Genomic DNA, 22,082 nt, shown 5'->3' with positions numbered 1-22,082 from the left:
GGAGGGGAAGGAAAGCAAATATCGACTCAGCATGAAAGAGATAGCAGCGAGCAGCGACCAAAAATATAAGTTACGCTGCATATCCTAGTAAGCTAGCTGCTGAACACAAATCAATAGATGACGAGATTTTCAAAATGGAATGTAAACTTCACTGAAACCTAACATGCATGGAGCACTATATCTTAGAAATATAGCACATTGTCTTCAAGAAATGATATATGTTGAAGGTAGAACAGTAATCTTCCCAATTAAGACATAACTTACAGCCAGTTCCACCGCAGAACACTTTACTGATTAAAATTTTCAATTCACCCACAAGACAAGCATGAAACAAAAATCCAATATCCTTCTTGACATTCAAAACTGAAAGTACCACCACCTAGGCTGAATCTAAACGGAGAATTTTTGAGGGAAAAGGTTAGGACAAAGTGCCTAGAAGACAAGCTCATGGGGTTTCATGCCTGCCCTAAGTGAAAATCTGGCACCTAGATAGGCCTTCAAGTCCGGAACTGCTTCGATGGCTTTTATCAATGGGGTATCCAGAGCCTTCTGATCATCCTTCTTCTCCCGTGGGAGTGCCTTTGTTTCCTACATTTTACAAAACAAAGTGAAAAAAAAGGAGGATGAGCAAGAGACTAGATATAAGACAACAGCCAATCATCAGTAGCATATGAAAGTGAAGATATACCTCTTCAGTCTCAAAAAATTCGCTCTCTCCCTTCTTGTTCTTCTTCTTTTTTTCCTTGGTGAAGTACTTGTCATCAAACTTCTCAGCATTGACTCCAGATATGTCAACCTTAGTAGATGTTGCAATGACATAAGCCTGATTTACTCGTCTTAGAGGCACTCCATTGATCTTGAATGGTCCTATAGCAGCCCAAATATAATGAGCAGTAACAAAAAAAGAAAGAAACAAAGCATGGGAAAAAGAAATGTTATTTTTGCTTGCATATGCTAGACTTCAAGCACTTAACTAAAAACATTATTTACAATTCAATCTACCAAATGTTATATGGATACAAATCTTTTCTAGCATAAAGGGAGATCTATGAAACCACGAAGAGTATAACACCCATAAACACTGAGAAGACTTTCCAACGCAAGAATTCAGGTTCCCTTTCATTTAAGAAGTAGGCATTTGCATCCCTCAACCATTTGACAAAACTAGAGAAAAAATGTTTACTCAGCAAGTGATCATTTACAGAGCTTAACATGCTCTACAAGACACGAGTGAACTTTCCACCCAGCACAAAATAGTAACTAAAAATAACAGATGGAGATGCAGAAGGAAGGAAGAAATCTTTCAAAAAACATGGTATTGCTGTGTTCCTCTACAAGAAGGCTTTACAAACTCACAGGATATAGCAAACCTCAAACAAAGTAACAGAGCAAATTCTACAACAATTGGAAAAGATACAATATCCACCCAATGACTGTTTCTTCTCTTTTAGCTGCAAAGATTTAAAACATTAAATAGAACTCAGTGGTATGTTAATCACTGATCAAAACTTTCTTAGTACTTCCTTCACATTGCTCATGTTCATACAAATTCCTGACCCATTATATGAACATTTAATGTACATGCAAGACTGACTATCTTGAAAGGTCAAAACAATCAACAAGAATTTTACTGCATTCAGCAGGAAATCTATATATAGAACTTCCTTCTGCTGACTTCATGATGTCCAGAGCAAAGAATTTTACTTCATTCAGCAGGAATTCTTACTTGACGAAACCCTCTAACTACATAGTAGACATATGGTAATCATAAAATTTTGCACAAATAAAATGTTAAATATTTTTCTGGTCCATGTCTTCTGATCCATGTCTATCTCCCACTCATCCACTAATTAAAAGTAATAGACAACAAAATTGTATTATAACTGATAAGAGTTTTTACAAAGACAACTCATTGAGACTAAAGAGAGATACCAAGAGAACATTTTCTAACTTTGTTGAACAAAATATCACACATTATTTTTGTAACAGGACCTACTGAGTTTTCCAAGACCTTGGCATGTCTGAACCCACAACGAGACATCCTCTGGATTGGCAACAAAAACACTGTACAGCAAAATTGTTCCCCCTAAAACATTTAATACAGAGAAATTGTTCTTATTCATTTCGATGGCAGCATGGCCATGAACTCTCATTCACCATGGGCCTCAGCCCCAGATTTTTTTCCCCCTAAAACATTCATAGAGCAAAAACAAAAAAAGAAGTTTCTTTAACATTTTTAAGCAGGTGGGAGTGAGGGTGAGGAAATGCCTCTCCCAATTTTCTCAAAGCAGATCAGCTCGCCGAATTCATCGATCAAATCAAGCACCCCGGAACATCGAATGAAAATAGGTGGCTGGGTTCTCTTTAAACAACCCTCTTTATATGATAGGCCCAGCCCCCTTTCCCCACAGAAATACAAAAAATGTATCACCCACTTCAAACAATCTGGCCCGAACCTTTGGGTAGGCCCTGCAGGATCAACAACCATAGCTGCACGGACTACAGTAGAATTCCCTGTTTGTGGTCTTGTGTTAAATGCTTGCTAAACGCATGTTAAAAGCTATTTTTTCACCCCTATCGAGTAAGTTTATCGCTTCTTTCGGAAGTCAAGACAAAACTATGGGGTTTCGGCAAAAAATTTAAAGGTTCATGAGGGGTTTTCGATTGGAAAGAGTCTGGTTGAAATTCATACGCTCCATGGACAGAGCAAAAAGTGAAGTGTTGGCCAGAGCAAAGGGAGGCTACTGAACCCGATATAAATCTTTTATTAAGATTAAGGGAACAAGAGAAATTCAGGCTCAAAAAGAAGACTTAGCAGAGCTAATAACCCCGCTCATAAATAAAAATGCGGGCGAATTTCCTTGCAGTTCATCAAAAGTTGTCTAAGATTACTAGATCATGTGACCGGAGAAGGAAAGATAGGGGCCGGAAAAGCACGTTAATAAGAACCGAAAAGCCCGCCCTTATAAATTCCAAACCCATATTTTGACTAGATCATGGGTATTTTTCACTTAGCATGACTGGCACAAACAAGCAAACTAGGTTACCGATAGAGTAATAGAAACCAAGACCACTGCAGCAATAAGCAACCACAGAGGATCCCTCCATTCATAACAATTTCCCGTCTTGAGGCTAAATGCTTCAGCAATTCGACAAAAATTGAACCTTGTACCAACAAATACGTCAAAAATCCTACCAGACACTCACCAGTAACGAGAAGCAAACCCGAATGGAGCTGCTTCAAGAAGACGACCCTCTTCCCCATGAACCTCCCAGCGAGAAGGATCAGAACCGTCCCAGGAGTAATACTCGCCCTAGCCCCCAAAACAAACAGCATAAAACCCTAAATCAAGAACAGAACGACGGAGAAGATAAGAAGCGATCAAGAACCGGGGAGGGACCTGAGCTTAGTGAGCTTGTGCTTGCGGCGATTGGGGATGGGGTGCTTGACGTCTTCGGCAGGGTAGTACTTGGGGGGCTTCTCGGCAGGAGTGGGCGCCGCCGCCTTGGGCTCGTGGCGGGGAAAAACGCCGCCGTGCTTGGCCTTGACCGCCCAGATCCCGCGCTTGTGGTACATCTTCGACCGCGAGTACTTCCCGATCCCATGGATGAGCTCGGGATTCCGGCTCGAAGCCCTAGGTTTCCTCGGCGCCATGGCGACGAGAAGCGAGTCAAGAGGGAACAAGAAGAAGCCCAGCAACGAAGCGCTAGGGGAGGTGATGTCTATTTACGTTGGGAGGACGCCGCCGAAACCCTTGTAAATATGTAATCTGGACCGTCCCTTTGGTTATGGATGTTCGATTGGTAGTCCGCGCTAGCTTCTGTTCCTCTTTAAACCCACGTTTGTAGATTGGCCCAATACTGTTAGATTGGGCTAAGACTAGACCTCCAATATTTGGGCCGGACGAATTACCAGCTGGGCCCAAGAGAGCACTTTAAAGATCGCTCACTCTCTTTCTCGCACAGATTCCGTATTCTAACGGATTCTATGGCAGTTTAAAGATTTATTTGCATATTCATCCCTGACAACTTCTTATTTATCCCTTGGTCCCTTGAACCATTAACTTTGGATTTTAATCCCTTAAGTTATTGGATATAGGTTTCTTGCGGTCTAGCTAACCACAAATAAATTGAGTATTCGTCGAGTGTTACATAACGTATGTTAAGTTTCTAAGTGTCTAAAATATCGGGAAAATTTTATCCTAAGTGTTACTTAGGTTGAGATAGGGCATTGAATTTATGCATTAATCTGTAAATTTAAAGAATTCATACGCAAAGAATAAAAATTTAGAGACTAATATGTAGATGAATTCTAATCTCACACCAGCATGAATTCAAAAGCCCAGTTTTACAGCAGGCCAAATGGAAAATTTGCCTCAAAACACAGGCCATCCTAATTCTTAATTACTTGGAAATATAACCCCAAACAATTATTCGGCAAAAAAGCTACTCAAGATGAGATGGTGATCTCCGATCAGCCTCAAATTAATAATACCATGTTTCAAGTCTTGACTTGAGCTATTAGTACTAAAATAAGGTAGAAGTTTTCGTTATTCTACAAAGCTTTTGAGAGGTCTTCTCGAATAATTAAAGTGAGAAGTTTCTCCGACTTTTTTTTTTTGATAAGCTGGCTACATCATACTGTCTAATTATGAATATATTCAAAAAAAATAAAAAAAAATAGCGAAGAGGGGTGGTGAAGACTCATAGCAATTACAAATTCAATCATAAGAGTGTTGTGCAACATACGATGCGACCCAATCAACAGATCTATTTGCCTCACAATAGATATTGATAACTTGGGAGGCCTCGCAGTCTCTCAATAAATTGCAAATATTTTGTAACAGTAGATGCTCATTGCTAGCTCTAGCACTAGCACGATGCTGAATCCACCCAACTTCTAAAGTTTTGGTCGGCAAAAGTCAGCTCCGTGGACCTGGCCGTTTTGGGCTCCTATTCCTGACCATTTAAATAAATATAGGTTCTAACACACGTGTATCAACAGGCGTAATGCGCTTGTCGGAGTTGACTTTGTGAGAGTTAGTTATACGGATAACTACCAAGAAAAGAAAATTAGTTATTTTATTATCAAAAAACAGTTAGTTATACGGATAACTACCAAGATTAGAAAAAAAAACCACGACTTTTTGACCCCCATCATGATAAACTTGCAGTTCTACTTTTCGGCAAGCAAATAGCAGACGCGACTCTCGGGCATGTCTTTCGGTCAAGCAAAGTGTGAGGATCCGTACGGGCGTGTGTTTAATTCCACATCGGTTATTCGCTGGGTAGATCTTGGGTACTTATACAGGATCAAGGAACCCAAATAATAACTTCCGGCTAGCCATTTTGATGAGATCCTGGGTTGTGAGAAATGGTATCAGAGCGGACCTGGTCCATAACCTATGTGGACTAGGGGACACTTGCAGCACAGATCCATTGGGGCTGACCACGGACCAATCATGGTGTTTGTGATTAGATTTGAATTGATTTGAACCCTTAGCCTGACGAGGACGTCAGAACTTGAACGGAGGGAGTATGTCAGGATCCGTGCGGACGTGTGTTTAGTCTCATATCGGTTATTCGCTGGGTAGATCTTGGGTACTTATACAGGATCAAGGAACCCAAATAATAAGTTCCTGCTAGCCATTTGGATGAGATCCTGGGTTGTGACACAGGGTCTAACTCTAGTAGAGGTTGGGGGTGCAGAAGAGAAAAATATTGGGTATGCATGTCCCAAGCCATTAAGTGATCCACCATTTCATGGTATGCCATGATTTCCGCATGAAATGAGAGAGGCAAGAAGATATGTGCATGGGAGTTTAGGCAGCCACGTTAATGGCCAATGAGTGGATATGCATGGGTTATTCATGCGGCAATAGCACATCAGAGAACAAATATGTAACTTTTGGCTGGCATTGCAGGTCAATTGCACAACAGTAAGGTTGGGTGTAATAACTGGATTTTTTTTAAAAAAATATTGGGCTTGTGGGCGTGCCTGGAGCAACCGGGCCGGATTCGAGCCGCCTCAGTCAGCCAAAACTATCCGTGGGCCGGCCCAGAGTGGCCAGGCCCACGATCCCACGATGCCTTATGTGCGCGGCATGTGGGAAAAATGGGGGAAGAAGATTTCCAGCTAGAGTCTTCTTCCTTCTGATCTCGTCGTCTCGATGCCTTCTCCGCTGGAAATTCGGTGCTTTGATATTCTGTTTTTTTTTTTTTTTGATAGGAAGAGGTAGATTTATTTATATATTTTATATTTTCTTATGCTTCCTTTTACATGTGGACCGGACTTCTCTTTAATGGGTGAGCCTAACATGTGAAAGTTTTAATAATGGAGTTAATGAGTGCGAAGATAGGGTTCGAACTTAGGACCTCTCTCTGATACCAAGTTAAAATCACTACTTGTCCTAATAACTTAAGCTAATAGAATAAATTAGATTTATTTATATATTTTATATTTTCTTACACCATATCAGGATGGGCAAATGGCAAACATATATACTCATTCAAGTCAAATCGTGCAAGATGTACAAAGCTAAAAAACTGGAAAGACATGCAATTAGTTGAAACTTGCCTAAGTTTCATGAATTTCTTATAGCTTGGAACGCAGATAATTGGAAGCATATATTACTCTAAGAATTCAGAATGCAAATTAATTTCTGCATTACACTAGCTTGCAAGCACAAATTTTCTGGAAACTTATATGCATAATGGTTTGGTAAGCCACTGGTTTCTCGATCGTGGATCAACTTGGTGCGTTACAAGCGACTGCTTTCGAATTTTGGTGTTGTATGATCTCTAATGTACCCCTGCCTTTTGTGCAATATCTAGGCTCACATCTAACCTTAAGGCTTTTCTCCTATGTCTATTTTCCTGTTTCAGAATGAAACATCACACTAAGCTGGATATTCTGTTTTTCATAGCACATGATGTTGACATCCAAAATGTAGTTTTTGCATATTTGTTTTGTAAATATTTTTCATTTCTAAAGAATTAATTTCTAGTAGTTTCCCATCTCCTGTATCCAGCAGTTGCACCAGCATATATAGTTTAGAGGGATAAGCTGGTTTCCTTTAGCATACTGTGAGGGTTTGTATTGGTGCATGTTCAGTCTTACATTAGTTGTGCATTAAAAGATCTTGGTAGCTATACGGTACTAAGAAATTCGAAAAATTCCTTCTGGGTTAGCCTTTTGGATGATATTCCAAATCATTGCAAATATATTGAAGTGGTTTATGGTTCATGTGGAATAGGAGATACTACTCCACAGATCCATTTGGGACTGACTACAAAGCTAATCGTGGTATAGTTCACTACGGTATTTATGATTGGATTTGACTAAACGAGGATAGTATGCGAGGATCTAAGTTGATATGTATGCATTCAGTTTCATATCAATTATGCACCAGATACCAACCTCTCCAATGATAAGGACAGAAGGATTTGGAAGTGGACTCCATCTACCATGCACATTGCAGTTTCTTTCTAATGGATGGGGGAATCACATCCCGGTTTAGTACCATTATTCGGAAGCTGGCAGTACCAGAAAAGGCGAAAATCTTCTGCTGGCTGTGTTACTACAACAAAATCCTGATTGCTGAGAACCTGGTGAAGAAAGGAGTTAAGGGACCTCATGACTCACGTCCTTTTAACTACGATGAAACGGTAGCTCATTTGCTGCTGAGGTGCGAGTACTCAAAGCAACTGTGACATTTGCTCCTGCAGGAAATTAATGTGAAGCAGCCACCGCTAGCTTCATTATCAAGACCTGTGGAACGGCTGGAGATCGTCTAACCTCAGGAAGGAGACGATAGCAGTGCCGGACTGCTTAATATCCATAGGCTATTGGTGTATCTGGACGGGACGGAACAGTTGAATAGTTAGGTTGGAGGCGAAGTCTTTCACGGAAGTAGAGAAAATGATGGCCTTCCTATATATTTAGAGGCTTCGTCAGTGGTCGGAAATGGAAAATGCGAACGGCTTGCCGCAAAGCTTGAACACCTTAGGAAAATGGGCAGCTGATATGAGGAGCCATCTCCTGAGAGCGTCTTAGAAACAGTAGCAAGAAGGGAGGAAAGCAACAAATTAAGAAACCTCAAGGCACTGAGGGACGTAATTTAGGTGGTCTTTGTTTACTAATTCTTGGTTCTGTTTTAGCCTCGCGTGTGGCCTTTCCGTCCAACGATGAACACCCACAAATACATGGGCTAATTAAGTTAATTAGAAGTTTGATAAAGACCTGAACCGCAGCCACAAGATTTATCATCAAAAAAATAAAATGCAGCAGCCACCTTCAAAGACCCCAAGGGCACATAGTAAAAGAAAAAGGACAGGCTACATTAATATCGAAACATCAGCCAAAGTTCAGTAGAAATCAGTCCCCTTTACCTAGCTGATCCTAGGAAATTATTGAAAAAGTTAAAAAGAAAAAAAATGAAAGAAAAGAAAGAGAACTCCTCCTCGTCCTCCTATTCTTAAGATCTTAGCCCTCTTTGTCTTCAACTTTAATTTTACCTGTCCATATGTAGTCAGAAAAGGCTGCTCAAAGAACTCCCTTCAGCACAAGTTTACTTTCCTCCCATACGAAGGAAGGCTAAGAAAGAGCAGAAGAGGATGGGAGACCCTACCCATACTCCATTGCAACGTATCCATCTATGCGGATACCATCTTGCAATTCTACCAAAGATAAAAGGTCCCGGTCCTCCTACATCTCTATGAAACTCAATTCAGATTAAAAGGAACAAGTAATGAGAATGTTGAACTGACCTATATGTTCTATTTTTTCAGTTTCAGTTTCCTAATTGAGTAACCCTGCCTCTTTTCCTACCTGTATTATCTCTTGAGTTTCTAATCTCGCTACTGCCTTGGCCGAGTGAGCCACAGGGAGCTGAGGGCACGGAGGCGGTGGAAATGCTCAGCCATCGCCAAGAAGCACCGAGCTGCCTGATGGGTGCTGAGAATCAGTTGAAGCCTGTGGACAGTCTGCTGCCTCAGATTATCCGCCTGTGAGAAAATAATATTGTCTAATTATATAAACAATTAAACCTTAGAATATCTGTCTAATGTAAATATGATTTATACGATTTATTATTGGCTACGTACATTGGAAATATATAGTGAACTTTCACTTTGTCAAGACATGGCAGTAAAAGAAGTTGAATCTCAAATTACAGTAAAGGAGGAAAAAAAAAGAAAAAAGGAAGAGAGGGTGTTTTTTATTTTTATTGCTTAGTAAGAGGGGTGTTGAAATATGCCTCCTTTTGTTCTGAGTTCTGAGATATAAAACAAACGGCTATTCAGCCACTGCACAAAGCGTTCTGTGTAGAAAACAGAATAGTCAAGTACGAAAAACTGAAGGTTTCTGAGAATAATATTAGTCTTATAATGTGAACAAATGTGGTGGGTGAAGGTTGATTTTATAACTTAAGGTGAAAAAATAAGGAAAGGGAGTTCAAATAGGCTTTCATATATAGGTTAGGAAAAGTTTTGTTTAATATAATACGTGCAAGAGATGTGCCGTAGGCTCATGTGAACAAAGGTTTTGAATAAGCTATCAATTTCATATGACTACTAGATTTGCATGCATGCATGTGATGCTCCAGTACATCGCATGCAGACATGGAGGAGAGGGTCATCACAACACCCAAGCTGACCTATGTTACTCATCCTCACCAATAGCTTTGAAAACTAGTTCAGTTCTTTTCTTATACCTAATTCCATACTTGCCCGTATTTCTTTTTATATATACATGTATGAAGATAGGAGGTTCAAAAAATAACTTTATATACTTTTGCAACAATATAATAAGAAACATACCAAAATTAATTCAAAACTACTCCAAAATTATAGAGAACTGTCAACCTCACGAGTAGTTGACCTAACTACCTAACTCGTAAAATTCAGAAAGAAAGTCAATTCTTATTATATATAATGGATACACCAATAGCCCTAAATGTATAGGAGATAGGTCCTAATATGATGGAACAAGAAGTTGCTGCAATTGAGCTATTTCTGCATCCTGATATAATGAGAACTGGTTTAAAATCACCATCCATCAAACGTTATGATTAGCTTCAAGATTTTATGTTTAGTATAACACCAGATGATCCTATAGAATATGGTTGTCATGATAAAATCTACTGCATTCGTCTTGGATTATCTCTTAAAATTTGATAATAAGTAATGAAACATAGCACATGCATGATCCATAATTCAGTGACTGCAAACTAGCGGTAGCAATTAATGGTGGTGTGTGATGGCGAAAGAGGTATTTTTTACCTGTCTAACGAAAGCTTCAAGAGCAGAGAGCTTGTTCATGGCTACGACCATCTGGCTTATGTAGTTGCCCACGTCAGATGGAGAGCCCAACGCATCAGAGATGATGGTGTCAGAAAGGGATCGGAAAAGGGCTTCAAGTCCTTGGCTCAAGGCTTCCTCCGTCTCATGAACGGATTGTTGCAGGCCGCACACTCCTAGTATCTGCTGCTCCGTAAGTGGCTCTATGTGTCTTAGAACAATCTAAACACAGACATCCAACCACCAATAGGAAAACGATTTGAAAATCTCTGGAAAACTCATTCTTGAAATTTCTTTGACAGGAAAATAACTATAGGCATCAGTACTCAAAGGAGTTACCATCATACAATAAAAACATGCTGAAGATATGAAATTTCGTATTAATTTATTTCAATAATAAACATGCTTGAAAAGCAAAGATTTGCGTAATTTTCCGTCAAATATGATCGTGAACTTTGGCCGAGGGCATGCCATCATGGGCATCTTGCCAAAGTAAAAAATGAGGAAAAAATCCCCTCTTACATCAAAATAAAATGTTTTTCCCCCTTTTTTTTTTTTTTGAAGAAAGATTGCCATGAACTTTAACCTCGAAGATATTGACATGCAAGGGAAGATAACATAGAATGCCCTAATCACCAACAAAAATGCCTTATCTATATTTTTCTAGCTACTTATGAAAAAAGTTATGAAATGAGTTTCCATTATTTATTGTCATGCAATGATATTTGGTGATGCATATATCACCAAATAATAACCTTGTAGCTGCTCCTTTTTGAATGAAGTCCTGGGATATCACAACATTTTCTTTTCATGCATCCCTCAGGGCGAGAAGAAAACAGGAGAAGAGGAATAAGAATTATTCAAGATGATAAATAATGCTTGCAGGATTCTATCTGTGGTAGCTTTAATTTAGATTTGATTCTTTTTTACCCTTCTAAAGAGAGACCAACATCATCATATAGAATGTATATGAATGTAAGACCATACCGCACCCTTGTTGGAAAACCTTCTCCATCATCTATCCAACGTCTATACCACCACCTACTCTCTCCACATTAATACTTCATGACAAGAGGAACAAGCCAAAGTCGTCCTCAAACAAATCCATCACCCTGCTTTGGACTAATCTAAAGAGCGGAATCGTCCTTCCATCAATTGGGACCTTTCACCAGATTAGCTAATCCGTCACCCATTTCCCATGCCAAAATATGACACTAATAATACATCCTGTTGCCCCCAGACACATCAAATCTAGCTATCCAGTTGTTGCGATTGCAATCGTTTATAGCACTCCATCCCCTAGGGGGGGGGGGGGGGGGTAACACTTTGCAGCTAAGACCAACACTTACAAGTCCTTTTGGAGATCTAAAGAAGTAGCCTTGCAGCATTTTGTTAATTCATTTAGAGTTCGGAGCCTCTACCGCACAATCACGAATAGCCATCACGTCATCCATCATAGAAATGGATTGCTCTCATTTGCTCCTAGAGTACAACAAGGTACCCTCAGTGCGATATATAGTATGTCATGGTGATAATTATAGAAGAGCTGCCGTGAATCTTCAAGGTAGATGATATGATGGCTATCCATAATAATACCATATTCTAGAGAATTCTATTTCATTCTTTTAACAATGATTTCCATCAAATATTTTTATAATGCCAAAAAATAGGAGAAATTCCATCCTGCATCATGCGCACCACATCACCGGTGCACGGCACGAACAAACCAAAATGAGGGGACGGCAATTAGAGACGAACGCATGATGCATGGAGCCCACAAGAATCAAGATGTATGATTAGAGTGGTGCATCGCCATGGTGGCACAGGGTATAATTTCTCCAAATGCAGTACCTTGCATATTAGGACCAGCCAACGAAAATGCTGCATGCTAGTATTCGTTACTCAAGTTGATCTGCCGGTGATCGGGCGCATGCAAGGTCAGATTAGAGTTAGGGTTAGGAAGTACCTTGATGAGCTCAGATGGGCGGAAGCCACCAATCCACATGAAGCAGCGCTCTGCGGGGGTCATCCACATGCCAGAGTAGAGATGGAAGGCATCAGACCTGGCCATGACGCTCTTGAGGCTCATCACTGCATCGTAGTGCAACAGACACTTGTCCACAAGCATCCGCAGCTCGTTTTCTGGCAAATGCTCCTGCATTGCAGCCCTCATTTCGCACATCAGCCGGTGGTGATCCACGAGCCACTTCCCATACTCCACGTCAAACATCGCGGCATCTAAAATGCGTTGTAACATCATAAAAGTAAATGAGTTCTTCATAGTAGCAGATACAAGAACTGCTAAATATCTACATTTAAGTTTTGTTTAGGGTAATGCCTGCGTTGAGCCCGCCGGTGCTACCGTCCGGGAGGCCTCCGCCGCCAGTGCTACCGGCCGGGAGGCTGCCGCTGCCAACGAGAAAACCCTAATCAATCAACATGACATTTGATTAGTTTAATGTAAATCGAGAAGATTCAAAGGTCTAGTGTGGTGCAATGCTTTCGGTGTCAGCACCTGAGCTCTCGCCCTCTGTAGCTCATGTTCTAGCTGAGCTAGCCTCATTTTACTAGACTCTAATTGTTGAACATAAGCCTGTGGAATGAAAACGGAGAAACAAAGGTAAAAAAGGACACGAAAACCGGGAATTCAACGTAGAGAGGTATAAGAGGAGAAAGCAGAGGAGACAATATTTAAGTGTGAATAGAACTCTAGCTTTTTTTTTCTTCTTTTTTTTGGATGGAAGTGTCCAGAACTTTAGTTGGTTCATTTTTCTTCATTCTTTCCTTTTACTTCCCTATGGGTTGACTGACCTTCTTCCGGAGCCTGCTCTTCCTCGCCGCCTCTCTATTCTGAGCAAGCCTTCTCAATGTCTGCCGACAAATGGAACGATGACGCTCGTTGCATGGAAGAGCTCAAGCTAAAGACACGTACCTCTCTTTTTGTGGAGACTAAATCCAACTCACCTTTGCATCAGGTATTTTGGGCTCTTCTTGCTCCGAGCTTGGGCCCTTCCCATTCCCTTCCCTCTGCTCCCAAACCAGGATAAAGGTCAAAATTATATATATCAAACTATCACCCACTATGGGTTTTGTCTCAAATGTCAAATCACAGAATTATAGAGCCAAGACACTTGAAAGAGAGCGGGAGCTAGAAGTTAGCCGTGATTTAAGACCATTACCTTCACTACTGCCTTGATATCCTTTTGTGGTTCAGGTAGAGCAGCGAGATCACTTCTTGGGTTCGGTAATTCCATGGACTGCTCCGATGATCTCTTAGATGAACTGCTTGTTGGAGAGACCAAGCTCATTTCACCCCCCTATATGTGTATTGATGTTTGTTAAGTACAAAACGGCCCATTTTAAAACATTACGATCGAGCGCAGCATCCTATCAAAAAACACCTAGAACGGAATTTGGAGGAGAAGTTAAAGGGCTTGCATGTTTTGATGCCCAGCATACCTTCGAAGTCGGCACTACGTGCATGGGCTGAGAAGGGAAGATGTTCAGAGTCTCTGCATACATGAATTCACGCAAGCGTTAGATTTCCTCAAGGTGCAATTAATGCGTCAGAAAAGATCGTTTGAGTAGATAATTAACCCCTTCAAGGAACAAAGCACCGCCCTCTCTTTCCTTGGGCATGATCATCATTAAACATAGATGGATGGATAGACAGATAAAAAGATCGTTTCGTAAATTTAAAACAAAAGGAAAAATCCAGAAATAGAGAGAGTGGATGCGCGCACGAGCGCGCACTGAGAGAGGGACCGGGGGGGGGGGGGGGGGGGGGGGGTGCGGAGAGAGGGAGGGAGGGAAAGATTGATGGAGAGAGAGAGAGAGAGATGGAAATCATGTGGGATGAAATGAGGACTGAACAACACAGCCCTCTTTGTTCTTCATGCATGGTTAGCTCGCCGCTCTGGAGAAGAAAAGGAGGAGAAAAAGGGTGAAAATAGAGGGGAAAAATAATCCACAAGCACCCTTTTGATTGAAAGAATTTGTAAATAAAACCAAGTTTTCTCGACCACTTTTCAAGAATCTAGATGTCCAAGTATTGCTGCGAGAATCCAGTCAAACACAGTACAAGGTTTGTTGGCCATGATCACCTCACAACCCAAAAAAAATTCCTGAAAGAAACCCAAGAGCTGCATGATACTCCCTACCTCTCTTACCTACTTCCCCATGTGTTTTTACCATATGATATCCCAAGAATTACATCAACGAAGCCAAAAGGACCACAAAATTAAGAAGAGGCAAATAAAATTGGGCAAACTAGAAAACTCACGTCGTTGTTCTTGAACTGATGAGTGATCTTGCCCATCTAGATACAGAAACAAGGCCGGATCCAACTCTCCCAAGTCATACGGCGCAACATCCCTACTCCTGCTGTCAAATCAGAAAAAAAGAAAAGAAACCAAATAAGAATCGAGATCTTCTCTTCCAATTTTATGAAATAGATATCTAAACCTATTTTACGCCATTAAAATCAGTTTAAAACTGATGAGTGATCTCCTCTCCTATTCCTATCTCTATCTCTATCCTTCCTGTACTGTGAAATAAAATCCGCCTATTTGATGTACAAAAACTAAGATTCTGAAACATAGGTATCTCCGCAGGCCATCTCCACTCCCTCTTAAGCACCAAAAACACATATGAAAAGAAAAGAAAAGAAAGTAAAATAAACTAGAGTACAGATGATATAAGTTTTACCTCCTTCCACATTTCTTCCGTGGAACATAAGCAAAAAAAAAGAAGAAAGACACCATGGATGGGTACCTGATATCCATCGAGACTAAAATAAATTCTAAGGCACGGGTTTTCTCGACTCTATCTCATCCATCCTACATACTATATGAGCATTTCTCTGTAAACCCTAGCTATCCTTCAATCTACACCAACTCTATCATCTCTTCCATTAAACCAAGTCTGGGAGAAAAAGATAAGAAAGGAAAACAAAGTCAGACGCAAAGAAATAGATAGCTATCTCAAGTGAATAGAATATTTCTAATATGAATCCTCTTATATATCACATAAAATAGACAAATCTATAAGACGAGTTGTTCTCTACACCTAACACTTGAACTACCATGCATCCCCCTTTATCCCTTGATAATAGAAATAGTTACATGAAGTTTCCATACATGGTAGAGCTGGTGGAGGAGGAATGAATTATCCCAAAGGAGCTCTGGTGCTCTTGCGGCTGCCCCTCTTTCGAACTCCCTCTATCTCCCATGAAACTCTCCAAAAATCCAACCTTTTGTTCTTCTCTCACCTCCTTCCAGAGGATCAGAACTGCCCATTAATGGCGAAACAAACTTCTGTTACTTCCCATCTGAAATCTCTCTGCAGCAAAGCTATCAAAAAGCTACCCTTTTCTTCCTCTTTTCACCCCTCTGGATGCCTCCCAAGTCTCTTCCTCCCTCTTCTGACCGAAAGCTTGTAAGACTTGGGGAAAACCGCTGCTAGATAAAGGGGTACAACTAGGTGGTAAGGTTACCGTCTCCCAACCGGTCCTCTGGACAACGACAAAAGTCGCCGTAGACCAATAGGAAGGCGGTCCGGGGAACGCTCAAAACAGCCACAGCGGTTACCTGAAACCCAACGGCGGTATTCCGCCTCGTGGCTCCGTCGTATGCATGAAATGACCGATACACCCTCTACTTCGCACCCGTGGGAATGTATCATCTCCGGGCTCACGCAGGTCGTGGGAAGGCTACACGTGGCACGTACAGTAGAGCCATCCAGTATAATTTATTATCCATTATTTGAAAATAGAGGCTCAATTTGATCATCATACTGGCATTTGTAACGTTAATATTAACATACTTAGTTATCATTAAAGTTTATTACTAAATATACAACAGATATTAATAATATTGATATTAATGTGCTTAGCCATCATTAAATTCTATTGCTTAATATGAAATAAAAATTTGACCGTTGATTTTTTTTATTTATAGCAATTTGTTACATTGTCGTATTAGTTTTTAAAAAAAGTTGAAAAAAAAGAGAGAAAAACCTTGTTGATCCATTGCACAAGGCCGATGTAAATAATGCCCATATTAATGATGGGTGCTTCATAGACTCAATTTGTTTAAAATTTTCTATTTTCCAAATGAGGTAAGAATTAGTGGTGGGATTTTCTATATTAAAGTTCATTATTTAATGCAGAACAGAATTTCGCTAATAAAATCTTCTATTCGTTGTAATTCATGACATTGCTTCATTGAATTTTAAAAATAATTAAAAAAAAAGAAGAAAGCATCAATACTTGGGATTATATATTAGCATAATTATACAAGCTTTGCAGGAGTCATGTAAAACCTACTTAGAAGGGACCTGCAAATTTAAAGCAATTGTATGCTACGTTTATCTACACCAACAACATAAAAGTTTTAATTCAACTCTTCCAAAAATAGTAGCAAATGATCTATTTAATTTTTTTCCTAGCTAGTTAGAATAGGAGTTATCGTGGTTAGCTATCTAAAATAGCATGCGTTGATATTCTAAATATTAAACTTAGTTGTCACAAAGATGATGCATTGCTAGCAAACTTAACTTGGCCAGCATCCTCTCTACTTTACAGAATTAGGGTTTGAACCTATTGATGGCATCTCCATTGTATTTTTCAAAAAATAACAAGGTTATGCATTTTATATAAATTAAGAATTTTATTTCTTATATAATGTGCTATTTCTTGTTTCTAAATAATCCTATACGAAAGCTCTTTAATTTGCAATCATTTTAATATTTTATTAAAAATTTTGTATGCAGCCATACAAATGCATACTGACACGATGAGCTAGCAATTCATACTTGTGTCAAAGGTTTCATACCGAATAATTGACCTCAAATTAAATAACTATTCGATTTAACTTGATTTGATTGGCTAGCATGATCGTACTGAAAGATTGAAATTCTTAAATACTTCTTTGAATATAATGTGAAGAGTATTATAAAAAAAATCTTTTGTTGCTTATTTTTGCATTTCTAACCTTACTAAATTTAATTTTAGACCCAAGAAATTGAGGTCATATATAGATAATCATCTTTAATCATACTCCTTAGGGCTCATTTGGTTCACAGGAAGAAGAGGAGGAAAAATATGGTCAGGAAGAAGAGGAGGGAAAATATGGTCAAGAAGAAGGCTCCTATTCCGATTACAAAGAGGGTGTCAAAGCGAAGTTCTCTATTTTGAGGCATAGTGCCTATTATGTATTTCATGTTCTTTCGCTTCAACAGATGAAAAAAAATGAAGAAATGCTTCATGTTTAGTTAGAGTTTCATAGAAATAAGATTTCCGCATTTCATAGAAAAGAAAAATCCATATGGGTCATAAAAAAATCACTTTTCCACCTGCTGAAAATTGAGATATTTTTTTCTCAAAAGTGCCCATAAACTTTTAGATAGAATGGGCAAGATTTTTTCTTTTATTAAGAGTATAATAAGTATTTTACATAACTTTCTCAAAAAAAGTAGATGTTCAACCAAATATAAGCCATTATGAAATGTGTTACTTTTTCATGGTGAACCATTCATGTAAAACTGCTTTTCCATGCATCATATATCCATACATCAGCTTTCTAAAAAAAACATTCCAGTGAAAAAATTCTTTTCGTGAACCAAACTAATCCTTAATAACATGGAGATTAAATAAGATTTTTGGATTTCCTAAAAGACATTTGCTAATACTAGAATTCAAATATTCATTATTTGATTCTATAGTTTGTAGACATTACATATTAATATTCAAAAGCCAATTCATAGTCTCGGTTATCAATAATCTAATCCTTACTTATGACATAGTTTTTCCAACATTTTTCATAGCCTTGATCATGCAGCCACCAATTATAACAAATTACAACATCATAATAGTTACACTCAGTTACGTGTTAATTAAGTAGATTAGCATAAAATGAGGCTGGATATGTAAACCGCACGTCCATATATTTAAGAAAAGTTCTGGGACAGCTTCATTAGAAGTTCATTCCATACTCATCTAGTACATCAAAGTAGCTTTCTATATAAAATTCAAGTTTGATGGCTGCATTTTATTTGCAAAAAATCAGTCAAAAATGTCCATCGGTGGAAAGAAATATGGTAATTTTTCTTCTTGTGTAATTGGTCATTTTGACGGTAGCAAAAAAAAAAAAAAAAGTTGACGATTCAACAAATTTTTCATTTAAGAGACAGAATGATCTATATTTCATTTAGGATATGTAAAATGCCCGTCGCGGTCCTTTCTAGTGATTTGAACAAAGGCATGGGTTATTTTCGTCAATAGCCGTTTCCGAGCCCCAAGCCTACCAACCAAACGGGCCAAAATAGCTGATCGGCGCCGGGAAACTGACCCAAGCGCGACGTGGGGAACCCGGACTCTTGGCGCCACGTGGCAGGAAGCCATTCGCAAGCCGGCAAGCGTTAAGGGTGGTGGGCTCCACCGGGCCCAGCTGCTCCACTTCCAACCACCGCGGGATGCGGCCTATGCTAAGGGTGGTGGGCTTCACCGGGCCCAGCTTCTCCGCCTCTCACCGCTTCTAATTCTGATTTTGGCTATATATATATAATTGTAAGCATAGGCTTATGTTAAAGCCAAGGAAACAAAAAAAAAAGAAAAAAAAGGAAAGAAACGGAAGAGACAAAAAGAACAATAAAGAGGGAGATGAGGAATTTTTCATAATATAGAAGATTTGATGATCAGATGGATTTGCATTTAATAGTTAGAAAAATATTAAAAAATTTTATCCATTAATATCGCAATTCTAACTTAAAAGAGGGAGATGAGAAGTAAATGATTGTAATTGTTAGTTTATTTGCCCTAACCTGTATGAGATGATGTTGGTATTGGTTCATGTTGAGTCAATTCGGTTGCGTAAAAAGATCATAAAATAATTAAAATCAACTGAAATTAGGTAGGATTAAATAGTTTGATGTGATGATAATATAATATTTTTTTATAGTAAAAATGGTACCGCAACCTCATGGAAAAGGGTGGCCATTGACAAACATAATAAAAAGAATTGGTGGACTCTCTATTTTTTTCTTTTTTTTGTGCAAAGTATGTATCATGCATAAAGCTTGTTTTTTTTTCAATTATCTTAATTTTATAGGTCCTTAAATTGATATTTTTCTCTTGCGCAAGTCTATCAAGCTACAAGCTTTTGGATTGAAAGTTAAAATTTTAGGTTTGGAAAGGCCTATTTTCATATAGCTGAATTAAATTTGAACATATGCATGTTGGAAACCAAATGAACTGATTCTAGACGCAAAAGGAAGTAAAAGAGCCAAGCTCTAGTTGACCCCAATGTCCGGGTCCTTTCTTTTGAGCAGAGGAAAGCAAAGCTTGGCTCAAGAAACTTACCAACCCTAATATCCAATTTCGCATCGACAATCCATCCATTGTATAGTTTGGAGCATACATACTCCGATGATCAAGTGCTACGAAACTTCTTCACTATCTCCTTAGTATTTTCATGTAATCATCATTAGTTTGTATACGATGTACATGTGTGGGTATAAGAATCCATATTAGGTCTACATGCGTGTATGATCCTCTTTTTTTTTTAAAAAAAAAATCTTTTTCGGTGAGAATGTATGACCCTCATTGATGATCGATCTATAGTACTAGTGCTGCAGGTGTAACTTTAATCATAATAAGAAATGAAAGAAACATTTGTAGTCTTCATTATCTTATTTGTCTATGAGGTTCTATCAAGAGATATCAATTGAAATCAAGTAACACGACGACCTAAAAACACGACAAGCCAAAAATGAAAATGAATGAGGAAAATATATACTATGAGAACTTGATGGTATTGGACAGTTAGAACCTGAAAAGTTAGGTAAAGGCACAGCAGTTGAATATACAAGTTCCAAACTAATTAAGAATAACCATGTCTTCCTATCCTTCAGGCTATTTTTCCTTGTCAAAGCCCCCACCCCTTTTGACAATATCACAAAAGAGAAATAGAAGAATGCATCAAGACATAGGCTTTGTGTTCATGTTCATGCATGTGTGTTCGATATTGACTCTCATGTAATATATTAGGAAGGAAATCTAAAGACAACATCAGAAACTTCAACTCTCTTATGCTCAATTCTATGTGTCAGCATCACTGGAGTTACAGTAAAATACTTGTTTAGGAAGCAAAGACAAAGAAGACAAACCCCTGTCCTTGTTGCGTGGCCTGCAAACGTCATTTATCTTCAGGCACTAAGAGAAAATTATAGGATTAGGTGTATCAAAAACAGTTCACTTTTCTAAACTATCATATTCGGATCCAAAGGATAGCCTGCAAAAAATTTAAGCTGTCTAGGGCCTTTTTGCAAATTGTCAGGGGCCATTTGTCTACCAATAAATTTCTATCCAGAAACGATCTCAGCCATTGAATCTAATTAAAGAAATCTAAGCCATTAAAATTACGAAAAGGAAAACTTAAACCATAAGTTTGGATGACAACCATCAGGTTCGATTAGAGACATCATAACCATAAAACTAGGTGTCTAAATTCTAAGAAACCGGTCCTACTCGGACTCTGGTACGGGATTTTGTGAGAGTTGACCGTTTCGAGTTAATCCACTCGATTGGGCGGCACCGACTCCATCAAAGATCCTGGATTGCAAGAACGGTTAAACTGAATCCAAACTCAATTTGCCTTGGGAAATCTCTTCCCCGTGTACTAGCTAAAGTGTGGAATAAAATAATCCTCAAGGCAAACACTATATTTTAGTTATCCATCGCTATGTTATTACTAACATTTTTTCTTTCTTAGCTAGGGATCATCGCTTCTCCCGTCTTTTTTTAGGATGCGTGGGGAGATTTTTTTTTTTTAGTAGAATGTTTTTTTCTTGAGAAACTGATGTCTAAATATATATAGACTGAAAAAATAATTTTTTTACATGGTTGATTGACCATAAAAAGATGGCAAATTTCAAAACGGCTTATATTTGGTTTGACATCTCATTTACTTATAAAGTTATGTAAATTATTTTTTATGTCTTTATTAAAAAGGAAGGAGTAAAGGGCCTCACCTCATTCTATCAAAAAGCTTAAGGGCATATTTAGAAAAAAAAACCTAATTTCCAACTGACGGAAATTAGACTTTTTTTATGTCCCACAAATTTTTTTTATAAAATATAAAAATTTTATTCTCATAAAAATGCTATTTTCATATTGCATTTCTCTATTTTTTTCGTTGACCATATTTTTTTCTTCTCTTTTTTCTGCAAACTAAATATGTCCTCGGAGTTCCAACCCAAATATTGACGGAGATTACCTCTACCAAAAATCTAAAGCAAGCAAAAAGAGACATACATGCATTACCTCTATCAAAATTTTTATGTTGTTGGAGATGTAGCATCTCCCTTGTCCTCTCTTCTTTTTTTTTTTGTAATGTCTCCAATTTTTAACTCATATTCTCCTATCCTCCTTCAACAGGATTCTTTTATCTTTGTTCTTTGCAAGACCAAGGAGAAGCCCGAAGACATTAAACACTTCTCAGACATCCTCTTTTTGGTGAGTTACTTTCTATTCATATATATTCCTAAATGCTAAATTTTCTTTGGAAACGAGGAAGCGAATTGTCAGTTATATGATTGTGGGATCACTAGTAATAGGTTTAATTATCTAGAGGAGGTTGTTTGTATTCAAACAATCTCCAACTCACTAAGTTGCACATCCATATTCAGACCCTAAAGCTACTGCAATACGCGCCACTTCATCGGTTGCAGCCTTAACTTCATCTAACTTCGCAGGAACCCACATCCAATTGCTCATCCTTTTATTT

The 22,082-nt window shown here is 38.6% G+C and overlaps 2 protein-coding genes across 4 annotated transcripts; both read right to left on the bottom strand.

The window, feature by feature from the left end:
* Window positions 1–180: 180 nt before the first annotated feature.
* Window positions 181–3,720, bottom strand: LOC103702300 (large ribosomal subunit protein eL6-like). Its single transcript, XM_008784667.6, has 4 exons — window positions 3,402–3,720; window positions 3,208–3,314; window positions 689–867; window positions 181–588 (listed from the first exon to the last, which is right to left on the bottom strand). Exons 1-4 carry the CDS (start codon window positions 3,653–3,655, stop codon window positions 433–435), a joined length of 696 nt encoding a protein of 231 aa, XP_008782889.5. The 5' UTR covers window positions 3,656–3,720; the 3' UTR covers window positions 181–432.
* A 4,596-nt stretch (window positions 3,721–8,316) lies between these two features.
* Window positions 8,317–15,756, bottom strand: LOC103702425 (bZIP transcription factor TGA10-like). Of its 3 annotated transcripts, none has more exons than XM_088707513.2 (11): window positions 15,438–15,756; window positions 14,582–14,682; window positions 13,759–13,811; window positions 13,479–13,616; window positions 13,264–13,326; window positions 13,111–13,170; window positions 12,815–12,892; window positions 12,638–12,725; window positions 12,266–12,537; window positions 10,282–10,521; window positions 8,317–9,006 (listed from the first exon to the last, which is right to left on the bottom strand). In XM_088707513.2, the coding sequence occupies exons 1-11, from the start codon at window positions 15,527–15,529 to the stop codon at window positions 8,860–8,862; spliced, it is 1,332 nt and encodes a 443-aa protein (XP_088563639.2). In that variant the 5' UTR covers window positions 15,530–15,756; the 3' UTR covers window positions 8,317–8,859. The 3 variants fall into 3 exon arrangements, with proteins under 3 accessions (XP_088563639.2, XP_088563640.2, XP_088563642.2); XM_088707514.2 differs by having other exon boundaries at window positions 14,582–14,679; XM_088707516.2 differs by lacking the exon at window positions 15,438–15,756 and adding an exon at window positions 15,073–15,420.
* Window positions 15,757–22,082: the final 6,326 nt, after the last annotated feature.

Source organism: Phoenix dactylifera, chromosome 11 (genome assembly GCF_051530095.1).
Source record: "Phoenix dactylifera cultivar Ajwa chromosome 11, Ajwa_hap1_PhDact_Kaust_v1.1, whole genome shotgun sequence".
Classification (NCBI taxonomy): domain Eukaryota; kingdom Viridiplantae; phylum Streptophyta; class Magnoliopsida; order Arecales; family Arecaceae; genus Phoenix; species Phoenix dactylifera.
The sequence above is the reverse complement of the archived record's forward strand: the minus strand, read 5'-3'. Positions and strand labels throughout refer to the sequence as shown.